At 42.0% G+C, this 17,006-nt stretch overlaps 1 protein-coding gene across 31 annotated transcripts in view; it reads left to right on the forward strand.

Annotated features, from left to right (window-relative positions):
* Rbfox1 (RNA binding fox-1 homolog 1) overlaps positions 1-17,006 on the forward strand; it is a 1,601,479-nt gene that overhangs the window by 1,401,647 nt on the left and 182,826 nt on the right. Inside the window, exon 1 of one of the 31 annotated variants that reach the window (XM_028872929.2) lies at positions 11,585-11,929. The exons of the other annotated variants lie outside the window; for them this stretch is intronic. Coding sequence (XP_028728762.1) covers positions 11,897-11,929 — 33 coding nt within the window. The 5' untranslated portion in view covers positions 11,585-11,896. Of the gene's footprint in view, positions 1-11,584; positions 11,930-17,006 lie in introns of those variants that run through there. 31 annotated transcript variants of the gene reach the window in all.

A 17,006-nucleotide genomic window follows, 5' to 3' on the forward strand; every position in this document is an offset into this window, starting at 1 on the left:
CTGACCTGCTGGGCCTCTCCTGTTCTGCGTCCTTCCTTACCTGAACAACTATCTTCGCTGCCCTCTGTGTGACTGCAGCCTTCCTATCTACCCCATTGATGCTTTACACCCAAAGGACATGAATCTGATGTCCATCTCCGACATTCTTCCAAGACACCCCACGAAAGTATTAAGTGCACTCTTATTTTTCCAGTTTCTCTTCATGTCATCAATTTTGATTTTCATTATCAGCACATGCTAAGTTTTCATCACACATGTACACACATGCACATATCTACTGCTCAAAAAGTCCCATTCCCTGTGTTCTTTTATGCTCTGGTACCAATATGTTTGATTTTCCTCTCCATTGGATTTCTTCCAACCCATTCATACTTCTCAAGATTCATCTCAACAGAGGCTTCATGAGCCATTTGATACTTTTTATCCCTGCTGCTACAATAATTTGTGCTTGTAAACTCTGCAAAACTTTGAGCAGTAATTTTTCACATTCAGATTTTAATATCAATTTAGAGGACATTTTTCTCATTCCTGAATACATATTGTTGTGTAATGGCATCACCACCACAAATAAAGGCATAATTATTAATATTTCTTCATTGAGAAATATGTATTTAATGATTGAATATATGAGTATTCATTAAATAGACAAATGGATTGATGAATGAGTGGATGGGAGGATGGATGGATGGCTTGATGAATGAAGCAATGGATGGGCAGATGCATGAATTCACAACATGCTAACATGTATCTATATGGTTTAGATAAAGTAAGATATAACTCCAAGTGTCTGCTGATGTCTGAAGCAGCCTACATACTTGGAATGTATTCAAGGACTCTTCTCTGACCCCATACACAGGCAATGTCTATACTCTGCTATGTATTTGTTCAGAGTATGTTTCATCTTTTCAGAAAGATGTCCAGTATAAACATTAGTCAGTTGATTTCTCACAGAGGTACAATGAGCTGTTAAAAGCCTTTTACTTCTTTTGTCCCAAGTTAGGTACTTTAGGTAGATTCTCAGAGGCTTGGGAGCTTTGTCGGATCCAGTAAAGGAAAAGTTGCATTATGAATGCAGCAGAATTCTAAGAAAGCTGTCTAGGGGTCCATATCTAGGCTCTGCAGAGACTGTCAGGAAAAACAGAGGATTTTTAGGATAACAGAGGTGGGCTAGGATGGAAATCCAGTTTCACTGGATGCATCTCCCTGAAAGCATTTACGAAGATGCTCATCTTTGGTGCCAAGATGGCAAGTAGCTGTAGTGAGGAGCTGGGCCTTCACATTTGAATGGTCGGAGTTTGATCTCAACTCTGATAATGGGCTTGCCAATGATGAGTCCAGAGGCAACTTATGGCATCTAAACCAGTGGAAATATCTAACATTGCCCAGCAACAACGTCAAATGGAGGTGTTGGAGGTGTAGCTCAGTGATAAACACTGCAGGAAAAGCCCTATCACTAAGGAAAGAATGGAAGATAGAAATGGGCTAAGGGTGGGAGGAGAGGAGGAAGATAAAACATGGTTTGAGCCACAATGTAGGTTTGAAGATTATATTCTAGTAACTACATTAAGCCAAGTAAACCAGAAATAACTACATTTCATTTCAGTGTTTTACTCAATCTAATATAGTTTCATATGTAACCAAGAATATTTTATTTAGCCTCATGTATGTAATCAGTTGTCATTGCAACATGTGATCAAGATAAAAACATTATAACTGGCTTGCATTATCATCATTGTACAGTAACTTCACTCTGTATGCTGTTGACATACAGAGCACACCGCCTTTCAGACCAGCTCCATCGGAGTCATCTGATACCTCTACGTAGTTAGTTACTGCTCCATTAGTGCAGAGTTGCACACTTGAACAGTTCTCACAATCTGAAACTCTCTAGCTTGCAGAACAGCATCCATTCTCCAAAGAGCAAATGAGGTCATGTTGAAACTGCCCTATGCCTCAATTTGCTTCTCTGAAGTGTAACCAAGAGTCTGGCAGCTTCCTCAATTGAGTTACATGGTTGCTTTGTTTCTATTATGAAACCTTAAGCTTCATGAGGTAAGGAGTGATTTCTTCCAGCACTTTGTCCAGAGGGTAGCATATAGTAGGTATGTTAGTGTCTTAAGTCTGCTACAACAAAGAGTCACAAAGTGTTTGGTTTCAACAACAAAAATCTATTGGTCCAATAAGTTGCAAGCCAGAAGTCAGAAATCAAGATGTTGGCCAGGCTATTTCCTTGAGTACTATGAGGGAGAATCTCTCTGGTGCCTCTCTTGCAGCTTCCGTGGTTACGGGCATGGTTCAGCTTGTATAAACATTACCCCTACATCTGCCTTCATCTTCACACATCTTTTTCCTTAGGTGTGCCTGTATGTCCAAATTCCCCCGTCTTGCATATGATACAGTTGCAGGGGGCTAGTTTAGTTGCTATGAGCACATGCATTCATCTCCAGGAACCACATAAGAAGCTGAACACAGTGACATGCATCTACAATCCCAGTATGAGGGAGGTAGAGGTAGGAGGATCCCTGGTACTTTCTGGCCAGCCAGTCTAGCCAATTTGTGAACTTCTGTTTCAGTGAGAAACTGTCTAAGAAAAAAACAAAGAGAAGAAAGGAAGGAACATCCAAAGTGTCACTCTGGCCACTACATGCACTGGTATACATGTGTTCACACACACACACAAACACACACACACACACACACACACACACACATATACACATATGCATGCATACACAGAGATGCAGTTGTGTTAGACTGGAGATCCATGTGCTCCTTAGTCTTGGGTGATCCTGGCCTAACCACTACTACAGCTGTACTGGCCCCAACATCAATGTGTAACTTGGAGTGTAGAACAGTTCAACCTATAATGGGAAGTTTGATGAATTTAAGTCAACTGGATGAACATAGAATAATTGAATATAAAGAGAACATCTCAGCTACACAAAGAGGTCCCAGGGTTATCCCATCCATCCTGAAGATAGACATATTGGAAATCGAATGAGACAAACCATGCAGTGCAGAGAAGCAGCGCTGCCCACAGACAGAATGCTCCGCGCACAATGCTCTGCACTAAGAGGTTTGCAAATGTTACTATTGTTCTCTGATGTTTGGAATTGAATCAAATTTCCACTGACCTCTGTGTTCTTAGGCACTGAGGTCTCAGAATCCTTAGATCCACTAACTAGGATGTCTCCGTAGGTTGCACATAATAATTTACCTAGACTCTTGATCTGTTAACATCTGAACAAAACTGCTCACTTCTGGGCTGCTGCCATCTTTTCCTACCAAAACAAAGCCTTTTTCTAAATTTGTAGAAATGCCTTGTTTCCTTTGGCTTTGCATTGATTTTGTGCAAAACCTTTTCTCCCTTAAGTCAGCGGAGCCCTGTGCTTCTCAGCTTCTGCCGCCCACCCAGCTCAGTGTTCCAACAGGCAGGTATCCTCAAAAGACCACACACCCTCAGCTGTAGAAGAATAGTACTGGTGCCCTGCTTAACCCTGAATGAATCATCAGCGTACTTCCAATCTCACATGGTACATTGGCTTTTGGGGGGGGGTTACAGACTTACTGGGAGTGGGGGCAGAATTAGTTACAGGACATAGGAAGATGGAGCTCATTCTCTCAGTCCATCTGAACACATTTCAAAAGTAGTGAACTGGACTTAGGCGGTAGCTGAGTAGTGGAATGCTTGTGTAAGGGCCTGGCAGTCCTATATGTTGGAGGATGGTCTCAATATCGTCTTTTACTTCCCTTCTATTCATTCTGGCACTCCATATGTGAGCTCCATTACCCACTTTAACATCTCATCTACCTTCCATTTACTGTTTCGTCAAGCTATTTCATCCTTCGTGCTATTTCTTGCTCACTCTTCAACTCCAGGCTTAGCCATCAGCTCTTTTCAAGGACGTTCTTGACTATTTCAGCTCTTTTCCTTCCTCCCCTCAAGATATGTATCCCATGCTACAGAAAATTCCAAGTCTGTCTCTGGGCTCTGGCCTGCCAGGATCTTGGAGGTATCTGGGCCACAGCTGTCTAGTTCAATGTTGCCCCTAGCTACCTTGGAAGATGTGGAGTACTGAGCTTATGAAAAAGGTTGTGTGGATTCCGCTTGCTTCTTGACTAGGTCAGAGCCCTCACTTCCTGGCAGTCTCTCCTGGTTTCATTTCTTCTATGTCTGGCAATAATTCATTTTATGACAGCCTTTTTTCCCCTAGCTGGCAAACTATTAGAGGCTAAAACTTATGCAATGCACAGTGAAAGACAAGGTCATACTTTATCATCTTTGCCTGTTGCCATAAGCAGATTAGACACCTTTCTACAAGTGAAGTGAATACCAGCCAATTGATATTTATCATGTCAAACACCTTGATTACAAACTGCAGGTGAACAAGAGAGAAATATAAAAGATCCCTATGACAAGCTCCTGCCCTTAAGGAGTATATAGTTTTTTGAGAGCCCTTTAATATCCATGGGACAAAATTGAGTTATTTAAAATAAAAACAAATTTTACTTTTATATACTCATAGATGGTATGGGGGTGGAAGTTGCCTTAATCACCCTTTCTATTGTTGTGACAAAGCACCTGGAACAGCAACTTAAAGAGAAAGAGTTCAGTTTGACTCACAGCTTAAGGTTGTGGTCCATCTTGGTGTAGAAGTCATAGATGCAGGAATGTGAGACATCTGGTCACATGGCATCTGCAGTCAGGAACCAGAGGGAGATGAATGCTGGTGTTCAACTCACTCTCTGCTTTTTATTTGATCTAGGGCTTGAACCCATGGAATGGTGTCACCTACATTTAAACTAAATCTATCCACTTCAGTTAACCAAATCTGGACAGTCCTCCACAGACATGTGTAGAAATTTGTTTCCATGGGGATTCTAGATCCCAACAGGTTGATGATTGAGATTAACCATTATCAAGTGTTTGTTGAGTCTCAACTAGGTCATGTTTCATCAAAACTACATAATAATTGGCTGTGCTTATATATCCAACTTTGAGAGGGGCTTGGAGATGAAGATATGTTGATTCATGGCTATGTGAAATATACTTTCTTCGTGGCTAGACAAATTTACAGTATGTAACATGAAGAAATGTATCTGTAAGGACCCATGAATTTCATTGTATTTAGAATGTCTATTTTCTCTTTTGATGAAACAGCCCATTATCCATTATAGCAACCCAATATGGGTTGGATGTTAGAGACATTTTCCAGGTTTTAAACTCTTTTCAGCAGTGTGACTGAAGGTCACAACTGTCCCAATCTGGATACAGAAATTTAATGATTTCTTGGTGGCATTTATAGTCAGTAGTACCCACAGAGGAGCTTTGCTCCTACAGGCTGTGGTTTGCCCAAACACTGTCCTTCTTTCTTGATAAAAATTATATGTCACATCCGCAAATTCTTGTTCACTAGGAAGATGTACTGTCCCCAAGTCATATCTTCAGGGTAGCTATAAACAAGCTACTGAAGGAGAAAGAATTCACTATAGCAGGCTTAGCAATGACAGAGGTCATTTCAAGTCATCTTGAGCATGGAGTTGACACTGCTGTGTGGTGGTGACGGTGGTGTGGGAGAAGTGGTGGTGGTGACGGCAGAGGTCGGCAGTGAAGAGAGGCAGATTGCAACAACTCTGTAGAACTGCCATGCCCTTCATATCCAGGACAGAACAATTCTTACTGAATTATTATTTAAAGATCCTTTATCAGGGCCAACAAGATGACTTAGCAGGTAAAGGCACTTGGTAAAAAAGACTGATGGCCAGAGTTCCTTCCATGGGAACCATATAAAGGGAGGAGGAGAGAATGAACTCCACAATGTTGTCTTCTGACCACCACATGCACACCATGGAACATGTGCTCCCACACATTCACATATGACTCTAATGATAAATGAATAGACACTTACAATACAAATTGTCCCTTCCCTTATGAAAACATTTTCTCCAATGTTTATTTGCAAAATTCTACTTCCTATTTGTTCATCTGCCTTTGCATCCACATGACTGTATCCATGATGGTGGTGGGTTGTTCTACCTGTTACTCAGTGATAAATGGTGATGACATGATGGGGTTGATGGCAGAACAGCTGAACTTTCTTTGACATAACTATCATGACAACCACAACAGTGTAAAGGAATGATCGTCTCAACTCCATTTCCTGGGTCAGATGGTGTGTCAAAGTGACATGAAGTTCCCTCATAGAACAGTGAGTGAGGGTTTATAAGAATGGCCTTCCCCAAAGTTGTTTTAGAACTTTCTGTGTCTCTATTCTAATTTGAAAATAAAACATTAAAAATAATAATTGTTATAAGGTTACGCTCTCAGATCAGAATTATATTGGATAAAATTTTATCTCACATCTGTGCAGTGATCTCTTGAGAACTTGTGTGGTATCTCAAAGTCCCTCATCTATAAAGTGAAGGTAACCTTTGTGCTCATACCATGGAACTGTAGGCTGCATCAAAAGAGTGACATTTTTAGATCATTTATGACAATGGCAGGTAATGTATATATAAAAAACTCTCCTAATTATATTATTACTAATGCTTTTAGCAGCAGCATCACCATCATCAGTAACCTTATTAACTACATTGAATTCTGGAGTTTAGGATGGTAGGACTAAAATTCTATTACTTTTTGGTAACCTCCAACTTTGACTTGGATGTTAGAGACATTTTCCAGGTTTTAAAAATACTTTTGGTTGAATAGTTCCAAAAATATCTTTGTACACGTCATCCCTAATCTGAGCACTAAGAGGTCAGCTGTAGATGATAGAGAGTGATGTGTGGACAGAGTCTGGTTATATCACTTTATAGCATTAGCCTTAACTTCTTTGTCTGAGGTGCCAAGACTGTTCATTCACAGAGCTCCAGTGCAAATGAAGTCAGGTAGTGTGTAGGGTAGTATTCAAAAAATGCAGCTTCTGCCTGTCATCTGTGTTCAGGAAAGGTAGTAGTCCATACAGGTAGCTTGTGGAATATAAACAGATCCAGTGTATGCTCTCTGTCTTTGGGAAAAGATATTCTGTAACACTATATAGGATGATTCCAGTGTGGACCATTATTCACCAGTGCTTAGTGCTGACCAGGTTCTAGGTACTGTGAAGGTCAGAGAATATCTCTGTGGATATAAAGACAGAAGCATGACTCATCTGTCAATCCAGTAAACATTTTGAGTGTGTCTCTGTGTGTCTGTTCATACATGTATGTGTGCTTGTCACACCCTAAGAAGCTTCAAGCAACAGGTACAAAAGCATAGAGGAGATTTCTAAACTCAGGGAACTTAACAGTTTGATTGAGACTAAGGCCTTGCACATGCTAGGCAAGCACTTTTTAACTGAACTATAAGCTTAGGAGTCACTTTACGTTTTATGTGGAGACAAAGTCTTTCTATATAGGACAGGCTGGCAATGAGCTTGCTATCTCCTGCCTTAGCCTTCCTAGTAACCAAGATTGCAGGACTGCCAGCTCACCTGGCTAAATAAGATTTCTATAGGCAAAGGCTGTGTCCCCTGTGCCCTGGAAAAGTGGTGAGCAGGATAAGGAGCCCACCCTCCTAAGTGCTTAATGCTCATGGCTAGAGTTTCACTTCTTCATGACACTGCTAATCTTTTAAGAAACGCACACTTTCCCCTCTGGAAATATCACCTCCAAAACAACCTTCTCTAGGTTCCTGACTTGAACAGAGTGCCATAAATATTTGATGATTGCTAACTTTTAAAAAGTGGAGAAAAACAACCTCTACATCGCCTTCTGTAACTCCAAATGGAAAACTTGGGCTGGAACATTTGGCAAACATGACACCTCATCTTTGCAAGCCTGCCGCCCACTCAGGCGGTTTGTGTTTCTGGGGCTGGTGTTTTTCAGCCGTGGCGAGATGGCTTCTGTCCTCTCGAGCTTCCATGTAGAGGCTGGGGAAGTGAGATGAAACAAATTACTTTCCTGGAGCCTGTGGTATGGATTATGTTGTCTTTGCTGCTGGTTTGCTATGAACTCTTGACCTAAGTGTCCCAGCTCTCAGTTTAAGAGGTGTTTTTCTGTAAGCTGGAAGAGTTAGGGGACGAAATTCTGTCGTTGGCCAAGTGGGGGTTAGCCTTGGATTTTTTCCTGACTATTTAAAAATGAAGCGTATATGAATCTGACAGGCTTTGCTTCCTAGTTTTCTGAGTGTGAACACTTGCATGTCCCTAAGCAATGAGGATCACCAAATGGACATGTTGAATTCATATTCCATGAGTTAATGTAGCCAATGTTTTGTTGAATCTTCTGTCATCAGTATTTAAGACACTGTATGGTGTAGTTAATGCTGACAAAAAAATTGGGGGTGAGGGTGCAAGCAAGCTAGGGATATGGCTCTGTAGGTAAAGTGTCATAGATGCCTGAGGATTGGAGTTCAGATCTCTAGCATCCACATAAAAGCCAGGTGTGTATCATATGCCAATAGCCCCAGCAATGGGGGACAGAGATGATCATATCCCAGGGGCTTACTGGCCAGCTAATGCAGCCAAAACAAAGAGCTGTAGGATAAATGGGAGGCCCTATCTCAAAAGCTAAGGTGGGGAACAAAACAGGAAGATACCCCTGAAGTAGACCTCTGATGTCTACATCTTAAGTATGTATGGACATACAACTGATGGTGTGATACCCCCATTCATAGGTTTTATAATACAGAGCATCACACCTACAATTTAAAAGATGCAATCTATGTTTTCTTAATACAATGGACCAGCATGTTTGGGCAGACCCATGACAATGCTTAGCATAGATCCCACCCTCTGTGATTCTGAGGTAGCAGCTTTGTTGCAGACATTTGTGATTTGATGATTTAGAAAGACTCCCCTAGTTCCTGATGATCCCAGGATAGTGCCCAGCAGTTTGTTGATTGCTACCTTATTTGATTATTTTGTTTAATAGTTATAGTTTTTTGTTTGTTTGTTTGAAAATTCTAATCATCATTCCCTGGGAGTTTGTCCACTTTGGACTCCCTACTACTTTCCTAGGTTGGAGGATGGAAGTTTGGCTTTGTAATTATCAGTAAGGACAAGGAACACTTGGCTCTTGACAGGAGTCACTGTCCCCATATGCTGAGCCAGAGTCTGACAAGGACAGACTTGGATTCTCAAGAGGAAGCTGTTCAAAGAGAGCAGTCAGTGCATCCTTTTAAGGATCCTGAGCTGTGCTGGTTTTAACCATGACTTCCTGGTGTACTGGGGATTCGACCCAGGGTGTGGTTGAAATCTTCCAGGCTTCCTTGGCCCTCACCTCCTCCCTCATAAAATTTAATTACAAGTGCAATGACCCCAGAATCCCTATCCACTCCCTCCATTCAAGTAGGAGCTCTTTTCACAGCTAGTGTGTCAGTGATAAGCAGCTATCCACGACTGTCCCATGCACCTTCCTTGAAACCACTCCTTTGATGAGCAGCAAAGACATGGCCAACTATAACTGACGTTGTTTTGACGTTTCTCTCTGATTGTTCCAGTTTTAATAAGGAAGGAAGAACCAAATATCTGCAGCTTTAAGCAAAGGGTCTGGTTTGGGGACTGAAGCTGACTTTGGGGCTGTAGGAAGGAATGTTTTATATGACGTTCATTTTTACTCATTGGAAGAGAAGATCAAACAATGAGACAGAAAGAGGCAGAAGAAGCAAAGACATCAGCAAGAACCCTGTGCTGTTCCTTCATTGCATGCATGATCATTCTCATTTAACGTGTGATCACTGGGATTTGGGGTCCTGTGGGTTCCTTCACTGACAGCATATCAACACACTGAGTCCTCATCTAAGTTGTATGGGGACAGGAACAGTGTTGCAATTCAGGCCATTTCACTACACATGAGTAAAACATCTGATAATTTTATTTTATGTATATTCATATTTCATGAGCCTTATCCTGGGTGCTTCTTTCCTTGATTTCCATTTGGCTTTTAATGTTTAAAATATTTTAATCGTCACGATAATACCTTGAGCTCACTCTGTTGTTCCCATTTCACAGAAGTCAGAGGTAGCATTCTGTGGCAGCAGCTTACCTAACGGCACACAACCAGCCTGACAAGAGGCTTCCCAGTAACCACTGGTGACCTCATCTTATGATTAATTTACAATTTACCGCACAGCTTTGTTATAAATACTTCACCTGTTCTTTTGCTATTTTTTGTGTGCATGTGTTTGCATAGAGGCATGTGAATGCTAGTGTGTAGCATGCACACACATATGCTAGTGTGTGTAGAGGAACATGATGAGGAAGAGTACTTGGGCATGTTTGTGTTTATGCTCCCATGGTGTACACCAAAAGACAACTTTAAATGTCATTCCTCAGGTGCTCTTCACCTTATTTATAGAGGCAGGTCTCTCACGGCCTAGAAGTCTAGCCTAAACTGGCTAGACATGAAACCCAGAAACTGAGGTGTCTACCTGCCCCTGCCTCCACAGCACTGAGATCACAGACACACTCCACCGTGCTGGGTGTTTTATTTATTTATTTATTTATTTATTTATTTATTTATTTATTTATTTATTTATTTTTGCTAATAAGTCTTCTGAAATTTAGTTGTTCCTTGTTTATCATATGCTAAACATGTAGAAGATGTCTCGTAAACATGCTGAGAATAGTGAGAGTTTACTCTGGTGGCCAGGTGGAGGTCTTCAGAAACCTTAGCTGAGACGACAGTTGGTCAGATCTTGTGTGGTGGAGAGGGAACATGAAGGAAGTCGGTCCAATGCTGTCTCCACACGCAGACATAGACTCCATTTTCCACAACATGTTGTCTCCCAGCTTGCAGCATCCATCACGATTATCAGCAGCTCAAGCATTGAGGAAACAAGTACTGGGATTAAAGGTGCATGATGCCAAGTGCTGGAATTAAAGGTGTGTACCACCACTGCCCAGTCCTCTGTGGCTGGGTCTGTCCTCTGATCTTCAGGCAAGCTTTATGTCTTAGGTTACAAATATATCGCCACAACTGTCCTTCATAATGTATGATATATCATATATCTGCCTATTTGATGTTTCGAGAGTTTAAGAATGAGATTTTTCTGAATTAGCTATATGCATTTAATTATTGTTGTTTTATCAATAATAGAGACATTTGAAAGCATAGTCTTATCTGTATATCTGTGTGGTATTTGTCCAAGCACTATTGAAATTAATGAATCAAGATAATTATTATTTATTTATTTTTAACACGAGTTCCAGGGAAATGAACTCCGGTCCTCATGCTTGCAAGGTACATGCTTTACTGGCCATGCTGTCTCCCCAGCCCCATTATGGTAATTACAGTATTTTTTAATTTACCTGTGCCTATCTCTGGATCTCACTGAGCCTCCTTCATCCTCCTTCTATCACCCTCCCAGTAGCCCCAAACATTCCTCCTTCCTTTCTCAGAAAATGAAACAAGATAGTAGCGAGCTCCCCAGTGGATTTTTATAACTTTGCATATCATATATTTAGTTTAGTAATGAAAAATTCCAGCTCCAGGCTATGCATAGAATAGCATTTCTAATGTTTTTAAAATAGCTATTAGTGTAGTGGAGCTCAATGTGTGTGTGTGTGTGTGTGTGTGTGTGTGTGTGTGTGCAAGCGCGCCTGTGTGTGTATGTTTTCCCTTCCACTACATAATCATCTGCTCAGTGGTGCACTCTGAAACCCAGAGCAGCAGCCAGAGGAGGAGCGAGCTGTGATTGATGGGCCAGGCCTCCCTTGCAGAAGAGTCCCATCTGGGGCTGGTTTTGGATGCAGTCAGATGTTGAGGGGGAGGTCAGCCAGGCAGCTTCAGCTCCCCCTCCGTCAACACCCCGATCATTCTCACAGTGCCCAGCCTGTACACCCTTGCTCCTCATCGAGGCTTGCTTTAGGCAGATGCTCCGTGGTGTGGGATTAGAGCAGCTGCTAAGTTTATGGAGGAGAAAGCATGCAGCATGGTGCAGCAGGTATTTTGAATTTTCACTTGAAACTGTAATTTGAATGGAGCAGAAGCCTTGTGGTTTTTAGTGTTAAGTCTGGTATTTCTGGAAGACAATTTTCATCTTGCATTATGCCTAGTGAAAGGACAAGAGTATTGTGGAATGTGTGTGTGTGTGTGTGTGTGTGTGTGTGTGTGTGTATGTTGAATATATATGAGGGGGTAGGGAAGCAGGTGCTCTTTGCATAGATCTATGCTTGTCCTAGGACCAGCAGGTTAATGGTGTCATTTTGCATTTTTCTTCTTTGTTTTATTGCCCCTGGGGCATGATGTGTTTTAGCCCGTTTCCGCTCAGCACTAGAGGCTTTCTCTGAATATGTGCAATTTCCTGCCAAAGAAGTGGATCAGAGCAGACCAGGTTGCTGAACTCAAGTAAAACAAACTGTCAGCGAGACTGAAGGCTGCAAGCAGCCACTGGGGATAAGCGGGCTCCTCCAGAAAGCATACCTTGGTGTGTGCTTGTCTTGTCGGAAGAGTCTTGGGAAGAACAGATGCTTTCCTTGGCCATGTGGACATGTGTAATCAGCAGGCTTATTAGTTCTTGACAATTCCTGTGCACTTCTTTATTCTAAGAGCTGGGGTAGTCCGGGAGAGGGGCTTAGGGCAAAAAATCAGGGATAAATGTACTCCAAGAAGGGAGTTTGACTGCAAAAGCTGAAGAAAACACATAAATGCACACACAAGTATACAACACACACACACACACACACACACACACACACACACACACACACACACACACACCCCTACCTCCCTGCAGGAAAACATTTGGATATTTTCCAGTCTGCCTTAGCATCTATGCAATCAGACACTTTCCCTTCTCATGCCACAGAAGGACTAGGACTGTTTCTTGGTTAAAATGTGATCCGCATTAGTTTTTAAGCCAGCATGTTTTGCAAAGTCAGCCTGGCTGCCACTGTTGGTTCCTGCATTTCTCTAAGAAGAGTTCTACCAGACCACTCAGAGTGCTGCACAGCTAAAGGAGGATATCTGGGGCTGGGTGGAGTGCTGGAAAGGACAACAAGAACGGAACTCCATCTCCTGTGTCCACCTCACAGACAGCATTGATTGTTTCTGTTGCCTGTGAAGGTACTCTGTGTGTGTGTGGCTCTGTAAATGTGTGCATACATGAGGCTAAATAGATTACAGTGTCTGCCTTAAAATAGCATGTCTTAAATGTCTATTTCATGCTTCAGTAAAATACTTAAATTGAAATGACTTTTGGGGATTGTTTTTTTTTCCCTTAAGGAATAAGATTTGTTTGCATCTTAATAATCCCTTTGCTCTTGGTAAACAAGTGTAAGAAACCCTGTGGAGCATCCTGGGTAACATTGGACTCCATGCCATTGAACAGGTTTTGACTCGATCTGATTGATGGAGAAGTTTGATCTATGAGGATAGGGAAATTTCTTCGACATTTACCCTCCAATGCCTTACTTATTCCACACTTCCACACAGTTCTCCTCGGCAGCATCGTGGGTTTTAAAACATGAGAGATCCTGACCTCTTCCCACCCGCCCTCCCCCTTTCCTTATATTTAGCAGCAACCTAAGAATGTCTTGGCAGAGGAAATTGGATGTGAAGTTTGCACAAGCTCTTGGAGTGCTTGGTTGGTGATGTGGGGGATACTTGCAAAGTAGAGTCACCTCCCCATCAAGGAGGGACACCCACAAATACCCTGACTCTGCAGATATCCAGAACTCTCTGACTGTTGCATTTATTTAGGGAAAAGTGGAGGCTTGGTGCTGCCAGAGAAGAGGCAGCTTCTGCAAATGGACGTCCAACCAGAACACTCTCAACATTTTACCTGTCACCACCAAACACAGGAAAGTGACTTTAGCCTTCTACCAGAACCTGGTCACATACCTGGAATTTGCTCTGACCTGAAGTAGAAAGGGTGCCCTTACTATTCATGTAATTTTCTAAGAAAATGTGTTTCAACCTCAGCTGAGAACTCAGGAGCATCACTAGGGAGGGAACAAAGACAGCTCTCAAGTCATTTGAAGGTGAAAAATACTTCCATAGGAAGTACGATGATCTTAATTAAATATTAGCTGTAATTAGCCTAAAGTGCAAATGTTGGGAATATTAATTAGGGTCTCTCTGGAGCAGCTGTCGGTGTTAATAGGTAACTGTAGGGGGTCCTGCCAACATCTGTTTGAGACCTCCAGGTACAAGATGCAATACCAAACCCCAGTGTACCTGAACACTATCTGTTGTCCACTTGGTTTTCATGGGCTTGGTCCTCAGAGCTTGACACCTTTGTCGCCAGAGTGGCACAGATCTTGAGAGGTTCTGCTGCCCTGGCTCCAGTGACACTCTTAGCTGCTGTTGCCTTTCCTATGACAGTCTCATAGTACTCTGGAGACAGGCCTCAAACTTGAATTTGCACAGAGATTTTCCGTACTGCTCTGCTACCAGGTATCAAGGGTCACCTTCTGCATCTGGCAAACAGAATCACAGGTGTACTGCATTCTATACCTCAGCACCCGACCTCCCCACAGGAAGAGGTGAAATAGGTTTAAGTATTATGATATCCGTTAAGGGGGTGGGGGCTGGTCATTTTGCAAACTGAGCTGACCTCTACAGCAGAAGACTCTCTCACAAAATGAAAGCAGAAGATGGGTCGTAGTTCAGCTCCTTGCTTTCCCATGAATGGTCTGGGCCCTGGATCTTGAATGATTTTTTTTTTTCTCAGTTCTAGATGAACGATTTCTGACTACTAAGTTAAGTAGACTAGGGGTGTAGTACATGCAAAGCAAGAATTCAGACATCAGCATTATTAGCCTTTGGGGCCCATGGGCAGTCCTTTGAGAGTTTGTGCACTACTGGGATTTGGCAATATCACTGGTGTCCAAAAACTTGACACTAAGAGCACAGTCTTCCTGAGCTGTGATAGCCAAAATGTTTTCTTTCTTTGCCTTGAATCTCCCTAGAGTATCCATACAGTTTAAGAACTGTTGACATAAAGTACCAAGCTGGAAGTGAAGGATGATGTTGCTCAGCTTGCCCTCTGAGCACCAATGAGTAAAATGGATGGTCTGTATAGTGTGTGTGTGTGTGTATGTGTGTGTGTGTGTGTGTGTGTGTGTGTCCATCTAATTTAAAATCACAAATCTAGTGAAGGGAAGAAAATTGCATAAGAGAGATTCTAACTTATTCTTTGTGCCGTCATCACTATTGCCAATGTTGAGGAACAGACAAGTATACTCCTCCTTTGCTTAGACAGATATGTCCCCTTTCTTCTCCTCCTATGTGGCTGTTAACTTCATAACCTGCCCAAACTCTATGTATAGTAATGATTTCTTAGCAGGGTTTCCCATATCTAATGCTATTCTGCAGCAGCCACTGGGAAGATTTTCCTGCATAGGTTTAATAGTAAATAGTTTAGACTTTGAGGGTCATATGGTCTCTGTCACAACAAACCAACTCTGTGCTTGTTGTACAAAAGCAGTTATAGGCAATTTGTCAAACAAATGAACCCATTTATTGGATTATGTCCCAATCAAACTTTATTAACAAAAATAAGCAGTGGTCCAGGGCTGCTCTATCAGTTGTTTTCCAATGCAGCCTCTGTAGGATAGGTTCTATGGTTCTTCCAAGAAAGGAAAAGTACTTGAGTTTTATAGCAAAACAGCACAAGACAGACAGACAGACACAGACAGACAGACAGACAGACACACACACACACACACACACACACACACACACACACACACACATTAGGTAGGCCCTTTGGATCTTAAGGGGCAGAAACCCACCTTAAAGAAGATACAGTCACTGAGCCTAATGGCTCATGTCTATAACTCCAGCTACTCAAAAGATGAGATAGGAGAATGGCAATTTCAAGGCCTACCTGGATGACTTTGTGAAATGAAACCCCGTTGCAAAAATGAAAAGTAAAAAGAGAGTGGAGGGTTCAACTCAGTGCTAGAGCATTTGGCTAGCATGCATGAGCATCACTATTACAAAATAAAGAGGGAAAAGAGAGGAAAGGGGAAATAGGTTTTAAAAGTTTGAGTTATGCACAGTGAAGCTGCTCTGGGGAAGTAAAATGCAGAATGGAGACAATGGTTTAAAAAGTCATGTGTGGTCCTAGAAAGATGCACCTTAAGTGAAATCTTCTCAAAAACACATAAGCCCACAGGCATGTGGGCAAATGTTAACTGCACACAGGCATTGGGGAAGCTGATTATCTGGAGCATAGGGACCTTTTCACATTATTTATATGTATAAAAACATCAAGTTGTGCTTCTTAAATGCATACATTTTTATGTTAATGGTAGCTTAGTAAAGCTATTGGAAAAGAATATATATTCCCTTTTGTAACTCACACACTGTTGTTCCTGACTACCTGTGCAGTACTCACAGTACTCAGTCTGAACATGATGTTCCTAAGGCTTGCAGGTTTCCTCTGTCTTCCCCAGGTCCCTGACACCATTTTGCTTTGAATAACCTCACCTGCAGGCACTTCCCTTTCAAGTGGCACTCCTTGGCAGCCCCAGGCTTACACTATTTTTACTGTTTTTCATTATTTCTACTACTATATCACAGTGGAAAGAAAGCTGCCCAAATACTATAGCAATATCCTAGGCTGACAAGAACTCATTGGTATGACTAGGAAGAAAGCTGTAGAGTTAGCTAAATATATGGTCATGAGCCTACACTGAGGTTGACAGCTGATGTCATGTGGCTGACCCTGGTGGTAGCTCAGAGACTACCAGGAACAGAGTATAGCTACTTCTATACAGCATGAGCTGAGGACAAATGTCCACCAGAATGAAGGTGGGACATATCTTTGCAGAATTATGTATAGAGTGGGAGTATCAGTGACAGTCAATGTCCTCGTCTGGGCTTTGATGCTCTTGTGTAGCCACCCAACTTCAGGCAGGGCCTATTGCTCCACCCACTGTAAGAAGAAAATGATCAGAACAGAAAGAAGTATGCGCCTTTTTACTCCTAGTGAAACAGATGTTGAAACTATTACAGAGGAAGAAAAGGCCAGTGGGAATGCATTCCTTGTAAAAAGAATTTAAACTTATGCT

This window comes from Peromyscus leucopus, chromosome 8b (genome assembly GCF_004664715.2).
Source record: "Peromyscus leucopus breed LL Stock chromosome 8b, UCI_PerLeu_2.1, whole genome shotgun sequence".
NCBI lineage: Eukaryota > Metazoa > Chordata > Mammalia > Rodentia > Cricetidae > Peromyscus > Peromyscus leucopus.